A 20,920-nucleotide genomic window follows, 5' to 3' on the forward strand; every position below is an offset into this window, starting at 1 on the left:
CACTAAAAAAAAAAAAAGTGATAATGATAAAAATCTGTATAATCATGGTGTAACCATGCTTTGAGTATTTTTATAACCTGGTGGAATCCTGCTAAGCCTGATGAAGATGAAACCTTCCACCCAACATGCCAACAACATAATTGGGATTTATAGCTGCAGGCTGGAGCACACAGTCTTTAGGGACTGGAGGGCACGACAGAGAAATATCACTTGGAAACAGCCTGAGGAGCAAGTCCCAGCCTCCCTCCCTGGCAAACACCCCCACACAGGAGCAGGGCTGAGCACCCACCTCAGGCACTGCCCGTGGCATCAGCAGGAGGGCGTTCGGCCAGCCCAGAGCCGCTGGGCTCTCCAGGAGGAAAGTTACCAAGAAAAGATGAAAGACAGCCAAGGAAGTCTTAGAAAGAAAGGAAAATATATGTATTAAAATTGGCACCTCTGAGTGTAACCCACATCCAAATGTTCCAGGAATAACCTGACTTTGAAAACTGGGTTTTAGTGATAAGTAATAAATGGCAAAGAGTACAAATCACCATTTCTGGTCTGCTCAGCAAGGACAACAGCATTTTTTTTTTGCAATTTCATTATGTTTGCCATGAGAACATCTTAAGGCATTTCAAAACCTACATTTCATGGTCTGGCAGTGGGAAAGTTCTCACCAGCTTGTCCTGTGCCCTGACTGTGCCCAGTGCTCAACAAACACCCCACAAAACCAGAGCTGGTCCCCAGACCACTGCAGGGAATAGTGAAATATTGCTCAGCCATGGCCTCAACACAGCAGTCCTGCTAATGTCGTGGATGTTGAGGTAAAAATATACTGGTGGAAAAGGAGCTGCTATAATCAGTCTTTCTTAAATGGTTTGGGTTTTTTTGTTTTGCTTGTTTTTGTTTTTTATGTGGGAATTGTCCTCAATACTAAGTAGGAAGTTTTTTAAGGGTCGAGCAGGATACAGTGACCTTGGAAATTAAGATTATGCTATGTTAGGTATTGTGATCTGTTGGATAGATAAAAATGGAGCCATCTCCATCCTGCCAATAAGTGCAACAGATAAAGAGGGGAAAGGAGGGTATTTCTTTCCAAAGCTACCCTTAATCAGCAAAAAACAGCAGACAAAATTATCTTTGGTAGATGGGGATTTGTGCAGTGTGGGTTACATTTATTATCTGGCAGGTTATAAGCTGTATTTTAATTTCCGGTATTTTCCTGCTACATCTGAAGGAACAATACAAGCTGGATCCACTGCATGGCATTTATAAGCCTGTGCATGTCATTTATATGGTAATGGAGGAGTTCACCCTTATCCCCAGTGATTTCTGCAAAATTCTGCATGCTGGTTCTCAGCATATTTAGATTTCTCCAGTGCAAATTAAAATGCACATTCATGATCTTTGAACAAAGCGGGCAGGGATAATTGGTAATTTGAGCCTGTTCTGTACAATGCAATTCAAAGTAATACTTATAATTTGCAGTTAATTAATCAGGGCTTTATTTTTTTTTCCTTAAAATTCTTAATTGCCTTTCTATGATATTGATTTTTAATAAGTTTTACTCCTACCAGTTTTAGTTCCAATTATACAGGCAATTTCTTGTCACTGTTTCTGCATGGCCCTGTGTGTGTTTATATGTACGTTTCCGTATATTTTGGGATATTTTTTCAGGATTTTTTTATGCTGGTTTATGGATAGAATTTTTGTTGGCTGAAATTAAAAAGTTGAAAATAATGGAATCAATGTACAGCCAAGAAAATCTAGGTAAAACAGGGAATAGAAAACTCAAACCAATAAAATGAAAATTTTAAACAATTTTAAATACCTGTAATTCCACTGCCACATTTAAATACCTAGAATTCCATGTCAAACTCATTTGGCATTCAATTCACTATCCAATTAAAACTCTTTGTAGGGGACTCTAAGTGTTGTAGCTTTAAAGTAAAACCAGCCATCATTAGAGGTACAAACTTTGGGCTCTCTGAGGAAACTCAGATGGTCATAAATTCAAAAATAATAATATTAGTGAATATAGATGTACATGGGGGTGGTGCCTGTGATGGGAGATATGCCATGAGCACCCCATGGCTGACCAAGCCCAGCCCTGTCCAGCCTGACCTTGAATGACCAGAGTGATTCCACCACCTCTCTGGGCAACAACCTGTGCCAGAGCTTCACCACACTCATTGTAAACTCTTCTTTCATATGTCTAATCTACCCTTCTTCGATTTAAAATCATCACCCCTTTTCCTGTCACAACAGGTAATCTAAAAGATTTGTCCCCATCTTTCTTACAGGCTTCCTCCAAGTACTGAAAGGCTGCAATAAATTCTGCCTGGAGCCTTTTTTCTTGAGGCTGAACAACCCCAGCTCTCAGCCTCCATAGCAGAGGTGCTCCAGCCCTCTGATCCTCTTCCTGGACTCCTCTGGACCCCCTGGAAATTCCCCACTGGGCATTCTGCACACCAACCCCACTGGGATTTATTTCCTGCCTCACTCATGGGAGTTTCTAGGCTGTCACTGACAAGCAGAGCTGCACAGACCTGGTTGGTGCCCCTGCCCCAGGGGCACAGCTTTCCTCTTATTTAATCAGGAGATTTAGGATTACTGCACTGGAATCTACAGATCAAAAATATTGATAAAAGAAAGCATTTCCTGGTAGCAGGGATAAAAGAGATTTTCATGCATGGACATTATCCTGCAGGGATGTTTGTCTTTTCTTTATTTTTACTTGGGTCCAGAGTGGATGACCTTCAAAACACACACCTAGGAAAGAGCAGAATTGTGCTCAACATGCAAATGCAACAACTCTGATAAACATAGTCATCAAACCCCACTGATCCATCAGTGGCATAACCTGATTAAATACCATTACCTTCATCAATAATAAATGTTCCTCTTATTTGATAAGAACATTTTTTTTCTGAAATATTGCTGTAAGCTAATTTGAATTCTGTTTTTATCCAGCTCTCTTTTTTTATTATTCCTTGGTGATTCTATTGATCTCAGTAGTTCCTCTGATTATTCAGTCCTGTAAAATCAGATTCACCCTCTGAGTCATTATTGAGCTAAATCTCTCAGTTAGCCAGGTCCTGAGTCACTGTTCAAGTTGAAACCTCTGGGAATATTGCCATAACAGGGCAATATATACCCTGAGTGGTTTTAATGGCTGCTCAATGAGTTCAGCTGTTTAAACTGGGTAAGGAATTAGGAGCTAGACTAAATTCAGTCAGTGTGCTCTGGTTCCCATTTCATAAAGCAGGGCTGTATTTTGCAATATTAACTGACATTTATTAGCACTCAGACTAGGTGACTAGCAGGTGCTGCTCAGGGTGAATAAATCATGCAAGCAATTCACATGAAAGACAGCTTGTGCAAGTGCTGATAAAAATCCATGGGGTTGATGAATCAAGTTCTTCAACAGCAATGTCAGGCTGTTCAGTCTTCTTATCTCTCATATTTCTTTATGAAACATTAAAAGAGATTGCTTTTGGGCACTTGTGTTCTTGAACTATTGCAATCGTCTAATGAATTTTTGATTCCGAGGGTTTTGTGATTACGAACTTTCTTGATACGTGTGCAGCTATTGAAATGGATCCCCTGTGCCAAGGCTGGCTGTCCATCTTCCTCCTATCATAAACCCCACAGATTCGTTAGACAGAACCTGTAACTTTTAATTTAAAGGAAAGGTGAAGTTGAAGCTGCTTGAGCATGTCTGAATAGAGAAATATTCAGCATATAATGAAAGGCCTGATTTGTCTCACTGCATTGCACAGATAAGCAAATTGTATTTCCAGCCACAGCAACCTGTTCAGTGGCAGCAGAGGGGTAAAGAAGAAAAGGATTTGTCTGTGAGGAACCCTGCTTCATTTGGGCCATGTGAATTCTCTCTGCTCTGGGTCTTTAGCAACTGAGAAGGTACAACAGGACCCTGCAGTGAGCGTTCACTCTCACATCAGTGACCTGCATTGCAAATTGCTCAGAAGACTTCTGCCAGGAAATGTTTCTACAGATTTAGTGCCTTTACTAACAGGCTTTCATGAGGAGCTGACAACAGGCTGTGGGTTTAAGCTTTGTGCCAGGTGATGGAAAAACACATTCTTATTGTACATTAGTGGCAGACAGCAGTTTCCCACTGCAGATGGGCTTCCTAGATGCATTTGCTCTTTGGAGTGAGTGCAGGAAACAGGAATAGCTGAGGGTAGGATGGCTAATATTTCTCATTTCATAATTCAAACCCCATTTTCATTATTACATCTGAACATCCTGACAGATCAGAGCCCTGCTGGAATCTGCACGTCAGTCTTGTCACCATGGTCCAAAGGTTGTCATTGACACTGAGAATGACTCACACAACCAAAGGACACTTACTAATTGTTAGGAGCAGTTGTGAGCATTAATCATCAATGCTTTTGAAAATTAAGGATTCCTAAAGATGGGGTACAGGTGACAAAAACCCAGAAACACAGAGAAAGAAACTTCTAGAAAGAGGAGAGGGAGGATGTGGAGGCAACTAAACATTTTTCTGGTATGTTTATTTGAAAGAGGACAGCTTTTACTAAAAATCAGGCCCCAAAATACTGATGTGCCAATAGGATAGTATGGCTTTGTGTATGACACTTGGTAACCCTACCTGCCTGCTGTGATGCTCTGGAGAGGTGCCAAACCTCCTGAGGAGTTGCTCATTGATCCTGCTGGGCACCCAGGATCCATGTGAAACCTGGAGGACAGCTCCTCTCCACGGCTTTTTGCCCCTCAAGGGGGATTTGCAGAGCTGGGTGAACACTGGGTGCACTCAGTGCGTCACAGTGTGAAGGTGGCCTGGAGGAGACACTCTGACTATTTTCAAATAGCTGAATTCTTCTCTTATTTGTAAGAATCCACCTGTATGTCTCAGCTGACATCTCATACTTGTGTGTGTCTGTTTTGTTAGTTGGTTGATTGGGGCTTTTTCCAACAAATGCATTTGCATGATTGAGGGAGATTTTAAACATTCATGATTTCTTAGTTATTGCAGTCTGAGCTTGGCCTCCTGTGTGTATTCTGTAGGGGCTGTAGAGTCTACCTGAAGATGGGATCAGGCAGGTGTTCAATAATCCAGTTTTTGAAGCCCTCAAGCAAATCAAACACTCAAGAAACTCTGGCAGCTATTTGCCAATAACCTTATAAACAACATTCCTAATGCCCTGACTCACATGGCAAGCACAGAATCCTTCAGTGTTGGAAACACAACAAATTAGAAGAATCAATGGGTCAGGGGGGACAAACAAACAAACAAAACCAAAACCAAAACAATGAAACCACATTAAAATAACAGTTTTGAAATAGGGTGAATTTAATAGCCTCAGAAAACCTCTTCTGTTTGTCAGGAGCTTGGTCCCATGCTCTTGTCCTGCTTCTTGGAGATGGGTGTCCTAAATATTGTCCTAGAGAAACATCGGTGGTTACTGCTGGTAGCTGGGAGTGTGGATGAGGAGGCCAGGTTGGAGTGGTCAGGATTTGGCCAGGCTGCCTGGCAGATTTGCCTCTGGTTTTGCTGGACACTTCCCTTCATTCCTGTGTGGTCCCTCAGGGATCCTGGCCAGGTACCAGCGAGCATCCCACAGTGACTTGTCTGCCTCCAGAGCTTTGCAGCTTGTGGTGTTGTCACCCAGAGCCACCTCTGTAGCCATGATATTTTCTGAAAAATCCTTTCCTTAGGATTTTTTCTCCTGAGAAGCTGAGAGGCCTCAGGAACAAAATGTAAACAATGGTTATCTGCTGCTGTGGAATGCAACAGGTGATCTGTGATTGGTCTTATGTGGTTGTTTCTAATTAATGGCCAATCACAGCCCAGCTGGCTTGGACAGAGAGTCTGGGACACAAGCTGTTGTTATTCATTCTTCCCTTTTCTATTCTTAGCTAGCCTTCTGATGAAATCCTTTCTTCTATTCTTTTAGTATAGTTTTAGTATAATATATATCATAAAATAATCAATCAAGCCTTCTGAAACATGGAGTCAGATCCTCATCTCTTCCCTCATCCTCAGACCCCTGTGAACACGGTCACACTCCTCCCTCTCACAGCAGTACAGGTGGACCACAGCCCATTTGTGTCCACATTGAGTGGGGTTTGCCTGTTTGCCTCTCGGAGTCTCTGTGGTCAGGATGACCCCAAGATGTGTTAGAGAGTCTCTTTTCCCAGCCTGGAAGCTGAAGGAGTCAGGACTCTTCTGTTCTGGTTTTCAAAGTTGTTTATTTGCTATTATAATATTCTTTCTCCGACCCGCTGAGATCTGTCCAGCAGGTTGGGCTGAGGCACACTTTAGTTTTATACTAAAAACTACATGTAAATTATTTACAATAACTTTCCAATACATATTACCTATGTTAGACAGTGTGTTTCTACTCTAAACCAATCTAAAAGTGCCAACATCACCCAGAAGATGGAGGCTAAGAAGAAGAAAGAAGAAGGACAAGGCACACCCAAATCCCTCCATCTTGGCTTCTGAACCCCCATTCTAAAAATTCAAAATGCTGCTTTTCTATCTTGTAACAAACTAGCTATCATTCTACTTACACTTTTGTGGCTTGTGAGTCCTCATATAAAGTTGGAAATTGTTTTTTCCAAGGGCTAAAATCAAAGGCACAGGTGTTTTTGACTCTGTGCCAAGGTCTCCAAGCCACCTGTCAGCATCTCAAGTCCTCCAAGGCAGCCAGAGGAATTTCCTGGGTTCTGACATTTGCCAAGCCTGGGCTTGGCTCAGGCTGCACAGCAGCTCTGGGGTACATCAGAGATGTGGAGACAAGATATGATCCTGCTGACCACACAGAAGAGTTGTTTTCCTCAGTGCCCAGCATGAACCACCCTGCTGAAATGAGCTTCTCTGCTGGCCCTCAGCATCTGGCAACCAGGGAGGCAAAAGCAGTGGCCAAACCCTGTCCTGCTGTCTCAGCACAACATTCTGAGCAGAAAACAACCTCTGTCCAAGCAATTAAACCAGGTGACTAAGAGGAGCTAATGACACTTGCAGCTCTCACCTTCCCTGTGCTTGAGGAGATGCAGAACTCCTGGCTGGGCTCCTTTCCCTGAGATGAGGGGCTGCCACCCTCTCATGGCTGCCAAACACACAGGAGCTGCTCACCTTCCACCATGAGATTTTGGATCAAGGATTTGGTATTTCTAAAGTGCTCTCTAAAACACATCCTCAAGAAATAGTCTATTCTTCCTAAGCTTGTTGCCTGTCAGTGGCAGAGGAGACTCTGTGCTCTGGGTAGGAATAAAGGGTCACAGGGGTGAGCATTGCAGCTTGTTTTTCCTAAGGATCTCTGGCAGCATTGCAGCTCATTTTTCTTAAGGATCTCTTGGACAAGAGCATGAGCAGCTTGAGAGGGGTTGCTGTTTGCATACAGATTCACAGAATATTCTGAGTTGGAAGGGACCCACAAAGATCATTGAGTTCAAAGTGGCCTGCACAGGGATCAAACCCAGCCCTTGGTGTTATCAGCACCAGCGAAGCTAATCTTGGTGTCAGGAACTGTGGAATTGGGCTGAGCCCATAGCTTGACCTCAGCCACATAAATTTTTATATTTTCTACAAAAGGTTGTTGAATTGTTCAGCAACCCTGCAAAATTGCAATTTTTTTTCCACCTGGCTCAATTAGACAACTGTGAAAGAGGATTAATTGCTCTGAAATCAATAGTGCAGCAGTGCAGCCATGCTGACATCAGCACAAAATAATGTCAACACAGGAAAATGTAGATTGGGTATGGTAATCTAAAACAGTTTTATACTATTTGCATACACATAACTACTTTTTTGCACTCGTTTTATATCTATTACAATGATTTAGTGGAAGTCAGTGTAGACCTACTCTACAGCAACTGAGAGAAAAATTTGGTTGCATAGAATAAAAGGTCATTTTCCACAGCCATCCCTGAAACACATGTCAGTAAAGGAGAATATGAACAATAAATTCTCCCTAACTGGATAAAAATACTTGCGTTCCACTCTACAATAGTAATTGATTTGGACGTGTGGTTGGTGCTTTGAGATGATCTAGTAATTGATTTTAAAACAGATGGCAGCTGTCAAATAAGCATTTGTATTTATTTGATGTTTCTATGAGAACCCTTGGGCTTTCACTATCTCAGAAATCTTTGTTTTCTCCTTTCCTAGACCCTCTTGCTGTTCTCTGATCTCTCTTCCTCTCATGTTCTTTTGATGCATCCTACTGACAATTTCTTTTGAGCTTTCTTTCCCAATGTAAACCACAGGCTTTATGTCAGGCTTTGATTTCATTTTGCTTGAAATTCCTTTTTATTAACAGTTTTAATAAAACAGCAAAATGTCTTCAGCACACCAAATACTTCATAATCTGAGCATCAGCTACAATACATCACACAAACAGAACCATTGGTTATGCTCCCCAGAATTGCTGTAGTTTACCAAATCAGCAATAAATAACACTGGTCCTGAGAGCTTTTGAACCTTAAATTGCTGATATCTTCGATTTTTTAATTTATTTTATTTTTAGAGATAGAAAACCGTGGCAAAGGTACAGGTTAGACTGTCAGAGTATTGGCCTGGCCAAGCATCTTTGTCTTCTTGTGCAAGTCTCTCTTTTTGTTAACTCACACTTAAAAATTACAAGTTATTTGTGTCTTCTAACAAGAAGGCCCAGGAAAAGGTGTTTTGGTTTGTTTTTTTTTAATTGTAAGTTATCTTTTTTATCAGTTTTTTCTCCTGATATCATTGGAAGCAATCCCTAAGCTACCAATGGATTTTTCAGCCAGTCACTGGTGAAGGCTTCATCTTTTCCAAACAGCAAGCCAGAACTTTGCCACCCTCAGCAGAAAGGCAAAATTCACAAGTATGGCTCAGGATGGACAAAGGCTGCAGAACTATCTGGATTTTAGAAAAGCATGAAGAAACCTCCATGGCCATTTACATGTATGTGTTTATTAACAAAGAGGAACTCTGCCAGTCTAAGGCTCTGTGCAAGCCTGGGAAGTGGATTTGTCATGGAAATGTCTTTAGAAATGCCCCAGTGGCAGATTATGGTTCAGAACATTAAAACCATCTCAGTGGATTTACAAATGTGTTGCATACAACAGGGTTTTTTGTCCAGAACCTGCTGGTTGCCACAGAGGTGGCATAAGATAAAGGCCTGGTGCTTTTCCCTGCCTTGAGTCTATCAAGGAATTCAGAGGTCTGAATGCGCTTCACTGGACTGTTCAATGCTTAGACAGAGGTGGACATGATAATTATAAATGTTTGAGTTCTATGGCTAAAGCTGCTATACAAGTATCAAAAGGAATAGCAAAATCCACTTGTGATGATGTTTACAGGATTGGGGTGGATATTATCCATGGAGGAATGAGCCAGAGGATTTGTGGGGTCTCTTCCAGATTCATCTGCTGTGATTCCTTGAGAAGTTTGTTACCTGAAGTGAGATAAAAGTCTCCCATTTCACTGCTCTTACAAGTGCTGCTGGAATTAAATTGCAGTTTGAAACAATCTGGGTGCCTGCTTAATTTTACACATGCTGGGCTAATTTTTGATGACAGACCTACTAGAAATGTCCACCCAACTTCTGATCCACTGTTCATATTCTTTCCAGGGATTACCCACATGGTATCATAGCCAAATGCTACATCCAATCCCATATTAACCACAGCCTGTTACTTGGCAGCTGAGAACCACCACGAGGGACTTCTCCTTCTGCTCCCTGATGGTGCAGGAAACACATCCTTCAGAAGATACAGCACTCTCTCTTTGGGCAGCCTGGTTCACTCTGGGTATTTCTCAGGTCTTGATCCCAAAGACAGCCACCCACATAATGCACAAGTGCAGCAGCCTTGAATTCAGCTCAGGGAGTGTGGAAACCCGGGGCACTGGGAATATTTCTCTGTCTGCTCTGGGGTGCTCTGACCCTGAGGGTAGCACTGACTTTGACCCTCATTCATGGAGAAAGTTTCCTAAACTCTAGAATAGACCAGAATCCACTAGGGTGTGATGTAGATTGTACAGAGTAGTGTAGGTGTGTCAGTAGTGTATCTATCACTTAGGTGGGAAATTTGGGTTTTAGGATTTTTAGTATGTTGTGGATGGCAGCAAGATGAAGGGCACAGGGTGTCATCCTGGGTTTCTTCCTCATGCTTCTTCTTCCTTCTTCAGGGGTTTGGGTGGCATTTTATAATTGGGTGGAAAAGTCCACATTGCAGGGTTTTAGGGATCAGTTATTGGGTTAAAAAGGGAAATAATCCAGGTGTCAGTTCTTAATTGGATAATTTAGCTTTAAAAGACCATGGGACAAGAGATTGTTGGCCATTTTTGCGGTGCTTCTCCAGTGTGCTGAGCCTGGTGTGGACAGCGTGCAAAACTCCAGATAAGATCACAATAAACAAGAACCTGAAGACCAAAAAAATCCATTGTGTCTCTCTTTCCTGACACAAAACCACTCCAGAAGGGTCTCCCCCTGGGAGGGCCCAGCCAGAGTCCCAGAAGCCAGGGAATCAGCAACAGGTACCCTGACAAGGGAGCATTCCTCTCATCACACCTCTGGTATTTCCTCCAGCTGCTGTTCTCCTCCAATGACATTGAAGTCCCTAAGAGGGATATATGCCCAGTTGTCACTGAACATACTCTGACCTAGGACTTCAAATTCTCTTCCTGAGGGTCTGGCAACTTAGAAGACTCTTGGTTTCACACATTTGAAATGATCATTCAATTGAGCCATACTCAACTAGAAAAAAAAGGATTAAAACACACATCCTGTAACATTCCCTGAGCACAAACACATCACTGGCCAATACATGTCCCCACTGAAGAGTCACCACTCAAGAGCAGGGTCATCCAGCTGTTTCAGAGTGATTCATTACTAAATGTGCTGAGATGGAACAACTTGTCTCAAACCCTGTGCTTGAAGCCAGCCAGCAATTCTGAGCAGCCTTTGTTCAGCTATGGCAGCCACACACTTTATTCTCATTATTTTTCAAGTTTGCATGCCTTGTTGTGGCTGGCAGGCAAAACTGTGGAGAAAGAAAGAGACCAAGCCAGCAGGATCTGACTGCGAGGAATATCAGCAGCTCACTCACAGCATCCTGGCATCATGAGGCACTCAGTGACTGCAAACTCCGGGGAAGAGGGCAAAAGTTTTGATCAATTGTTGCCTCATGCTCTTAGTCAGGTCATGATCCAAATATGTTAGGGGGCTTTAGTGTATAAGGAGAATCTGTTTTTTCACACATGAGGCAGGATCTGAACTAACTTTAGAAAAACTCAGCAGTTTTGAATGAAACTGATTTTCAGAGCATGTGCTAGATGCAAACACAATGAATAAACTGTCTACAAGAGCAAATTGCAAATAATTTTTTCTTTCAGCTGAAAGAACTTTCTGGTACTAATCCATTCTGTAGTCCATGAGACTGTTCTCTGGTTTGCTAAAACTAACTGATCTCTCTAATAACAGTAAGGTCCTGGCTTTGTTTCAAGGCAAAGGTTCACTCAATTAAATCTCATTAACAGAGGACCACAAAACCTGCACTAAAACCTTTCTGGGTATGTGACCTTCAGCAGAACTGCTTCATTAAGTCTGAGATCCTGGAGAAAATGTTTGCTGAATAAAGTCATTCCTAATTAATGTTAAAATGTCAATGATTCATGTGCCATCCATCTTTACTCCTTTTCCTTTATGCTCTTCATTATCTCTTTAATGGGAAACCAATATAAAAGTCAAAAGCAGAATCTTTTAAATGTACATATAACAGGTGGGACAATGCAGCAAAGCAAATTTGCCAGATGTGCTTTCCCATGAAACATTTGTAACCTCCTAAATATCTTTCGAAAACCCCACTTCTCTGCTGCCATTAAGAATTGATTAATTAATTTGTTATTTCTGAAAACCATATGTATAGAGGATGAGCTTTCCCTTGCACCCTTTCTGATGTTACCTTGAGTTTTATTCCAAGCCATATGCAAGTCTTGATTAACAAAGTGTTTATTTACCCTGTGATGGATATAATTGTCTGTTCTCCAAGGATTGCTCATCCAATTTTTATTTTTTTTAATTAAACAGCGTCTGGTGAGTTTTTACTCTTCAGACCTGAGGGATGTCCTGGTTGGACTGGGGGGTCATCAGAGGGTGCTGTACAAACCTGGTGGGTCTGAACTCAGAAAATCCTCACCCCTTTTTCCAATAAGCAGTGATGGCAGCAGATATTGGGGCTGCTTGGACCTGTGCAGCAGGACTTCATGGTGAAGGCTTAGAAACACTCGATAGCCTCTCTAATTTTTATTCTCACATGAAAGTAATGGGACCCATCTTCCTGCCCATCAATCTGTACAGCATATGCAAGCCCTTCTGGTGGTTTAAATAGGAATGACTCACATGATATTAAGCCTCTTAATGAAAATGTATTACATTATTGTCTTTCACAAAATGGGAGGTTTAAAAAGCCAAGTTAATGTCTTCCAAATGTCATTTACTGGAGACACTTTGGATCAAGAGTGAATTTTATAGCTTTTCTGCAGATCTGTAAGATGAACTCATCTTTACAATGAAGGACATTCAATTACATGAAAATTATTAGAAATAAGCAGCTATTTAAATTTGAATTTGAATTTAATAAGAACTAGGTTCTGACAGTCTTAAAAATAATTTCACATGATGGCAATATTGTTTTCTCCTTACATGATTGAACTCTGACATGTTTGCATTTGCATTTTTCTGAGCACCTTTTCATTGGTAATTATATTACTGAAATCTCAAAAATCCCAAATTTCAGTGGTATAAAGGATCAGTCTCTAATCCTGGCTACTTATGGCAAATTGCCTTGCAAAAGTGATTTAAGAAATGAAACAGGGATAAAAGTCAAGATGGTATCCAAGGCACAGACTCTATGGCCTGGCATCTTGAAGTTCCAGCCTTTCATAAGTTACAGAAAATTTCTATATTTATTTATTCCCAACTGGCAACCAAACTTAGGAATATTTAAATTGTTGCTGAAGCACTTGTATAAACACTGTTTAAATTGATTGACATGTGTCTAGTCTGAACCCTAATGATGTGCAGGACACATGGCAGGAGCAGCAGTGCCTTTTATGCTGCCATGAGTGTGTGTACTAATATGAATAATTGGGTGTTTCTTCAGCAAAGGTAATTAAGCCTAATAACCTATAAATACAGAGTAATTGTTATCAATTGTGCTCATTTGTGTATGTGGCATAATTTGATGAGTATTTTTGATTGACATTCCTGTGGCATCCTCCCTGTGCTGTGATTAGACTGGGATTTTCGTATCTGCACTCTTTCATTATTGCTAACTAGTAATTTACCTCTAATAGCCTTTTCTTTTCTGTTCTCTCTCTCTTTTTTTTTAATTAGAGGAGATCTTGAAGACTCACATTGCTCATTGGTGGTCTCCTGATGGCACCAGGTTGGCATATGCAACAATTAATGCCTCCAGAGTCCCCACCATGGAGATCCCAATATATACAGGCATCCTTTACCCTACTGTTAAAACATATCGTTATCCAAAGGTAAGGGAAAATAAAAATATAATTCCTGCTGCTCTATCAGAAAGAAATAATTGTTTATTTCCAGTAGGCTCAGACAGGAAACTAATAATGCACACTCAGAAGCAATGAAAATAAACAGATCAGCTGTTCCTCAGCAAATGTGCATTTAGCACATTCTTTAGCTGCATTTGTAAAATTGCACTTTTCTGGTTCTGTGAGAATTAGTAACTCTATATACAATGAAAATAAAATTTAAAAATCCTTGCTTTTTACACACAAAAAAAGCAATTGTGCTTCCATGTTGGAACAGGTGGAAGCTGATGTTAGCTGTGGGTTTGTCTCCAGGATGGGTTTGTTGGTGTCTGAGGGCTTGGAATTTCTTTATCTCTGTCTTTGGATATGTTTCTATATTTAGACATGTTTCTATATTTAGATACATTTCTCTATTTAGATTTTTTTTTATTGATAGATTAGATGGATAGATAGACAGATAATAGATAGATAATGACAGATAGATATAGATGATTGATAGATAACAGATAGAGATAGACAGATAGATAGATATAGATAATAGATGATAGACAGATAGATACATAGATAGACAGACACATATATTCTATATTTGCATACATTCACTTTTGTATAGAAGGAAAATGTAGTATTTGGACTTAGAATATCCAGGACAGCCTAATGTCAGAGGAGACAGTGGTTTTAGAGGTTTGCTGTGCCTGAAAGACAGAAAAAGACTTAAGAGTCAATCTGCCCTTGCCTGCAGACCTGCAGGGAGTGCACAGCACTGGCACAGCTCTCCAGCAGCACAGACTCACTGCTGCTGGTATTGCTGCCATTTCCTGCTCTAAAAGCAGCACAGGGGGGTCTGCTGCACTCATTCCTTCTGGGTTTCTTGCTTTAAGCACTGGTTGCCTAAGACCTGACATGCTGGTTCAAATTGGAGCATACTTTAGCAGGAGAGATACCCACAAATATGCAGGTTTTGTGGAAATCAATGGTTCAGCAGGAGATGCCCTTTCCTACAGTACTAAATGGATCAGTATTTCACTATATCAACCATCATGCTATTAGACAATCTTTTGTCAAAAGGTGCAGGAAATAGCAAAATTTCTAGCTGCCATGAAAAGTAGGGTTTTTTACTAAGGTTAGAAATGTCCTGAGTAAAATTGCCCTTTTTTTTGTGCCTGCCAGCCTCTCCACACCTCTGTACCACATCCCTAGATTTGCAAACTCCCTGTGAAAGATCACAGCAGTCCAATCCATATCCTGGTCAATGGGAATGCTTTTCATAACCCACGCAGATGCAATAAATCAAAACCATTCTGTGGTTGATGATAGGGTATGATGGTATGATATGGTAATTTATTCTTTTCTAAAATCCAGGCTGGAATGGAAAATCCAACTATTTCTTTGCACGTGATTGGTCTGAATGGACCCACTCATGACCTGGAAATGACTCCCCCAGATGATCAGAGAATGAGGTAGGTGCTTTCTCACCCTTCAATGCTGGCCTCAGTTCCCTTGGGGTTTTTTCAAGATAATTTTGCAGTTTTTAACACTGGGCCTTTCTGTGCTGCTATCAAAAAGTTTCATTTTGTGTAAATCTGCTTTTTTTTCCCATTTACTTGTCTTTTTACATGTATTTTATAGAATGCTATATTATAACAGACTTACACTGAGTAACTTTGAAATAATCCAAACAGATGTATGCAAAAGAAGATGTATGACCTGTGGCCAAATCAAATGGGTATTTGCCTTTCAAAAATACAAGTTCAGACCTGTGTACAGCTGGTGGGAATTCAGGATCACAGTATCCCCATCACAGTAACAGAATGGTGGCTCCTGAACAATATAATTTCTCTTTTGGTAGCATTCTCTGTAAACAGAGAGACTCAGAAAGGTTTTAATTACAGCAATAATTTCTGACTGCAGGATCCAAGTGTTGTTCATAAATTTGTTCTATATGGTTATGGGTGGCCATAATTTATTTAGTTGCAATCAATATTGCAAAATGATGCAAAATACATCATAATTAATTAGTGCCTGTATATTTCATCAAAACCATGGCAATTGCCATCTCTCATCTCTAGGGATGATAGAAGTAGTGCTGCCAGAGCAATAGGGGTGTATTTTCATTATGCATATGTTTTCTGAAATGAGAAGATTAGTGTGATAAAATGTTATTAAAACAGGCAAGAGGGATGTACTGTACATTCAGTTACAGAAGGGAGTCTCAAGAAAGCAGGGGAAGCTGATGATAAGGATCTTCCAGCAGACACATCCTAGCTGAAGCATTTCAGTGTGCTCAGTGCAGATGATATAAGGACAGAGTGGTATTTCGTGTTCTTTTTATCTGGAGCAAAGTGATTTAGTACAATTAATAAAGCTGAGAATAAGGTGGAGATATGCCACGGCCTTTTTTCTTTCAAAATTGAAAGAAGCCAGAAATTTTCTACAGAAATTGGATATTTTTCAGTTAAAACAAAAAATAAAATAAAATAAAATAAAATAAAATAAAATAAAATAAAATAACAAAGAAAAAAAAAACCAAGCAAAGCTGATGATGGGAAAACATTGGTGGGGAAATGTACAATATTGATCACTTGTCCTTTTTAAATAACTTTCATTCTGAACATTTTTATCAAGTTTTCTCCAATGCTCTGCTCTTCTGTGAAAAAAAGAAAGTGAAGGGAAGGGGTTGAAATTGAAGGGTGAAAAGTAGTCAGTGCCTGACAGGCATTTTTTATTTTGGTGAAAACTACTGGACCTCAAGAGTTTCATCTGCAGATGGTCAAAATTTGATCATCACCCAGCTTATTTCTCATATTTGCATCTCAGGTGGCAAATTGAGGGATTATGTTATCTCCCTCAAGTGCAGAAATCCTCACTGGCCCTTGCATGGGCCAGAAACAAATAAATAATGGAAAAACTCAGACAATTCCAGTCTGGATGTGAGGCAGTGTCTGTGCCCAGGGACCATGGGCTGGGCTGCTGCCTGTCCCTTGGCCTGTAATAAATCCCTGTCTGTTCTTTGTGCTGTTTGTGACTTTGGCCATACTGTAGATATTCATATTGTAGAGTCACACGTCATGTTTGGGATTCCTGCCTCCAGGAAGCAGCCATGGAAAGCTGGGGCATGAACGAGTCTGCTGCACAATTATCTCAGTCTCAGATGATTCAAATCAAACCAAAAATGTCTTTACTGGGATGTGGAAGTCCATTGCAAAACTCAGGATGGCTTCACCCTTCCTGGCAGGGCTCAAGCAAGGTGTCCCTTCCATTTTGCTGTGCTGTGGATGTCTGTAAATGCAGTGCTCAAGGATAGATTTTGTTCTGTGGAAGAAACAGGATCTCCCCTAAATCAGCTCCACATAAAATGTGGGACAGGTCAGGCAGAGAGGGTTTGGGAATTGCACTGATTTCCCATTTCTCTCCACTGGTGCTCAACCAGTGCAGCTGCAGGAGCAGCAGATGTTGAACATTAGCTGAGATGAATCACACATTCTTGTCTCATTTTCCTCTGCAAAATGAGAACCATAAAACTTGGGTGTCCGATAGAAGAGATGTGAAGGGAAGTAAATGAAATTAAAGACTCCCCACTACCCAAAAACTAGAATAATGACTATCCAGGTATCTGCAGTTATCTGTGGGCTGGGTTATCCATGGTCTTGATGACTGGAAGAGGGTTCAGAGGGGAATTGAGACTCCATACCCTTCTCTGGGGTGGTAGGGAAGACCATGATTCACCTAAAATAATAATCAAAAGTTCCTGAGAAAGAACTGTGGCTCCTGTGTTCAAACACTGAGAGGGATGTAAAAATTGAATATATGTCCTTGAAACTTTAAATTGGATTTATAGAAGAAATGCTCCAAGCCACAATAAGTACTACAATCACATTCCTTTTCTGGGGAGACTGAATCTGCTCAGTTCATTTTGGAGAGAAAGAAGAGACAGTTATACAATTTAATTTTGCTGTGTTGTTTTTTTTTTTCCTCTTAGGGCCTACACTGTTGCTGATGAAGAGTAAAATTACAATTTTATTTCAGGCTCTAAATTTTCAGACTGCTGTTGTCTCACCTGGGCATATCCTTCCCCCCAGTGCAATGGATGCAAGCATTGAGGCCTTTTGTTCCTTTTCCCTGCAGCCAATTTCAGGCACTAAATATTACTGGAAAGTACAAAATCAATTTCCAGCTTGTTATTTTTCTAGACAAACAGACCTTTGTGCTTTTGCCCTTTCTCTTCAGTACATGCAGGAGCTCTTGCCAGAACACAAAGGGCTCTCCAGTGACACAGAGCATTATTTCCAACGAGAGCAACAATTCCTTATACATATTTTATAGCAAACAAATGAACTAATAAATTTTTTATAGACTGTATGCTGTAAAAAGTCTTATTATACTTTAAGGATGTCTTGGCCTACATGGCCCAGCAGTATTTATTGTAACATCACAGCTTTGGCAGTTCAGCCAGAGTTGTGCCCAACAAATGAAGTGGTGGAGCCCTGAATTGCTGCAGAGGTGGACATCTGGTAGCACCATGCCCTGGCTCTGAGAAGGCAAGCATCAGTGAATTTATTCCTGTATTTTCCTGCCCAGCCCAGGTGGTTGCAGTCCTCACTATTGCATGGGACTTTTCCTGGAGATATCAATTACAGGACTGTGCAGCCCACACCCATGGTTTGCTCCAAGTATCATCACAACCTGAAAATGTCCAGCAATAAGATGGTGCAGGTAGTGTAGGAGGGTGGTTTTGCTCATGCAAACTATCTCTGCTGATGTCTTTATGGCAACCAGCTGCATCTGCTTTACAGAAACCCTGTGTCACTCCAAACTCTATTCTTCTTACTATTTGTCTTTTAATACAGCACTCCTGGACACTTTGGTGTGTAGCCAGCACGCTCAGAGGCCATCAGCTTTTCATAAGCGTCAAGAACCCAACCATTGATAGTGATGGGTCTGAGTCAGCTCAGTTTAGTGTGCTCAGAATGGAAATGGTTTGCAATTTCTTTTCCACCTGTGCATTAATTTGTAGCTCCAGGCAGTTCAATCCTTCTTGGAAGACAGAATAGCTTGAAAGATTCTTTATCTCTGCATTCATCTCTTCTTTGAAAATAACTTCCAGAAGTGGCAGATAAAACACCTGCTCAGTCCTAAAAATGTCATTTTTAGGGGTTGAAATCCATACACAAAGCAGCCTGGATACACCAGGACATGATGTTCTTTAAAACCACAGCTCTCTCCTGGCCTGTTTGCCTGCAGCAGCTGCTCTGCCATGTGGCAATTCAGGAGGGCACCGTTGTGATCTGCTTTCTGTGTGTGTGTGTTTGCAGGGACTACTACATCACCATGGTGAAATGGGCCACCAGCACCAAGGTGGCAGTGAACTGGCTGAACAGAGCCCAGAATGTGTCCATCCTGACGCTCTGTGATGCCACCACGGGGGTCTGCACCAAGGTAGGAGAGGTTTGCAGAGCACTCACTTGCCATCAGTGTCCAAAACCCATGCAGGGAGAAACTATTTCACTTATTTTTCATGATGAAAAGCCAGCTGGAACAGATTAATTTAGGCAAACAACATAAACATTGTTTAATTTTTAATTTTTTTTAACACCCAGTAATCCAAGAACACTCTATGTGTGTTTGAGAGAGAGTAATTGCCTGTCTTGATTACCTTTACCCACATACAAGCAACAATTTGCAGCCTAAATACCTTTGCAACATTCTAGCTGCATTATATGTAGTTATTAGCATTAAAACCAGCTCATGCTTATCTTAACTGTAGTTAATTAATCCCTTCTATAAATGCACTAATACAAATGATGTATTGATATAATGTATTGATATAATGTATATGATGTATTGATAGCAGATTCCATTAGCAGATTCCATCATTTAAACTGGCATGGGTTTCCACTATATAGACTTGTTCTAATACACCCATCCCTTGAAAAAGATCATGCAATTCTGTGCATAGAGCATGGTGAGAAGTTTTTTTTGCTTAATAACTTTCATTTCAGCCTTTATTTATTTATTAAGATTTATTTCTTTGGGGAATAATACATCTTGTGGATTTATGGGTTTTCTCTGTATGTGTAAAATGCTTTTTTGATCTAGTGAATGTCTATCCATTAGGGAGGAAAGTCAAGAAAAGCAGCCACTGGATTCCACTCCAGAATCACATATTTAAACAGTTTCTCTGTATTTCTGACCAACTTTTCAGCTCCAATCCAACAGTTTCATGCATTGTTAGGCAAAATATAATATATGACAAGTAGGTATTAATGATCTTTTTGTCTTTTAGAAACATGAAGATGAGAGTGATGCCTGGCTGCACAGACAGGTAAGAGTGATCTTCCCCATGTAGTCAAGTTTTTGGTAAGATAATTGCTTCACTGAGTTTTTCCCCAAAGAGAAAAAAAATATTTCCAGATTTGAGAGAGCTACTTGGAAGATGGCATGATGTGTATAACAGAAAAGAGCTTCTCAGTAACAAACAAGTTCTCAGTAAAGGTGCCATCCACTCTGGTAGGTCCCATAGTCCTTAGCCTGCAATTTAATTGTATTTAAAAGAGATGAAAAGCTGATGTGGGTGGGAGTATCTCTATAGGTACACATATATATATATATGTAATCACTGGCAGTATCTGTATAAGACTCATCAGCCTCAGAGGCAACCCTTCATTCCCCGCCCTGACTCTGTTGATGACAGTTTAAACACTATTGTGGTTGTTTTCTGGTCATTTTGTTGAGAGGATCTCTGTCCATCCAGAGACAAAACCAGATAGACTGTTGAGTCACTTAAATATCATATATAACACATGAACACATGCCCAGGAGTCAGTTTGTGAAGGGAGCTCAGATTAAATGAAGCTTTTTTTCAGAGAGAAGCTGTGATCTTGATTCAGCCACAACACCAAACTGTTTTTCAAGCCTTGTGTGAACACCAGACAGGGAGCAGCATGTCACAAAATACCTTGTTCAATATATTTTGCCAAGTCCAGATTTAAAGCATTTCAAATTTTTGTCACAGACTGTTCAGAGGAGCCAAGACCCTGTAGAAATGGCACTTCATCAGTTCACAGCAAGAACAATGTTCTCCTCTGTTCCAGTGGCTGTCCTGCAGCAATGGGCTGTGTGTGATGCACATGAAAATTGATTTTATGGGGAAATAGATTTTGTGCTCCAAGCATTTCAAATAATCTTTTGCTGATATAGAGTAAAAATGGTGCTGAAATATTCTTTACATTCATAAGGACTGTATTGGCTTAAGTAGGAAACAAAAGCTTAAAAGACAAGCCAAATCAAAGGGAAATTCAATTGTCCAGATATTGTATATTAAAAATAAAAACAAAACAAACAAACAAACAAAAAACCCAACAAAAATATCATCCTTAACTGGCATTATTTATTTTATAA

At 40.5% G+C, this 20,920-nt stretch overlaps 1 protein-coding gene across 1 annotated transcript in view; it reads left to right on the forward strand.

The window, feature by feature from the left end:
• The window catches only part of DPP6 (dipeptidyl peptidase like 6), a 417,816-nt gene that overhangs the window by 347,290 nt on the left and 49,606 nt on the right, over window positions 1-20,920 (forward strand). Inside the window, 4 exon segments of the mRNA XM_036398554.2 lie at window positions 13,356-13,510; window positions 14,885-14,982; window positions 18,835-18,958; window positions 19,806-19,844. Of these exon segments, the coding sequence (XP_036254447.1) occupies window positions 13,356-13,510; window positions 14,885-14,982; window positions 18,835-18,958; window positions 19,806-19,844 (416 nt within the window).

Source organism: Molothrus ater, chromosome 1, assembly GCF_012460135.2.
Source record: "Molothrus ater isolate BHLD 08-10-18 breed brown headed cowbird chromosome 1, BPBGC_Mater_1.1, whole genome shotgun sequence".
Classification (NCBI taxonomy): Eukaryota; Metazoa; Chordata; class Aves; order Passeriformes; family Icteridae; genus Molothrus; species Molothrus ater.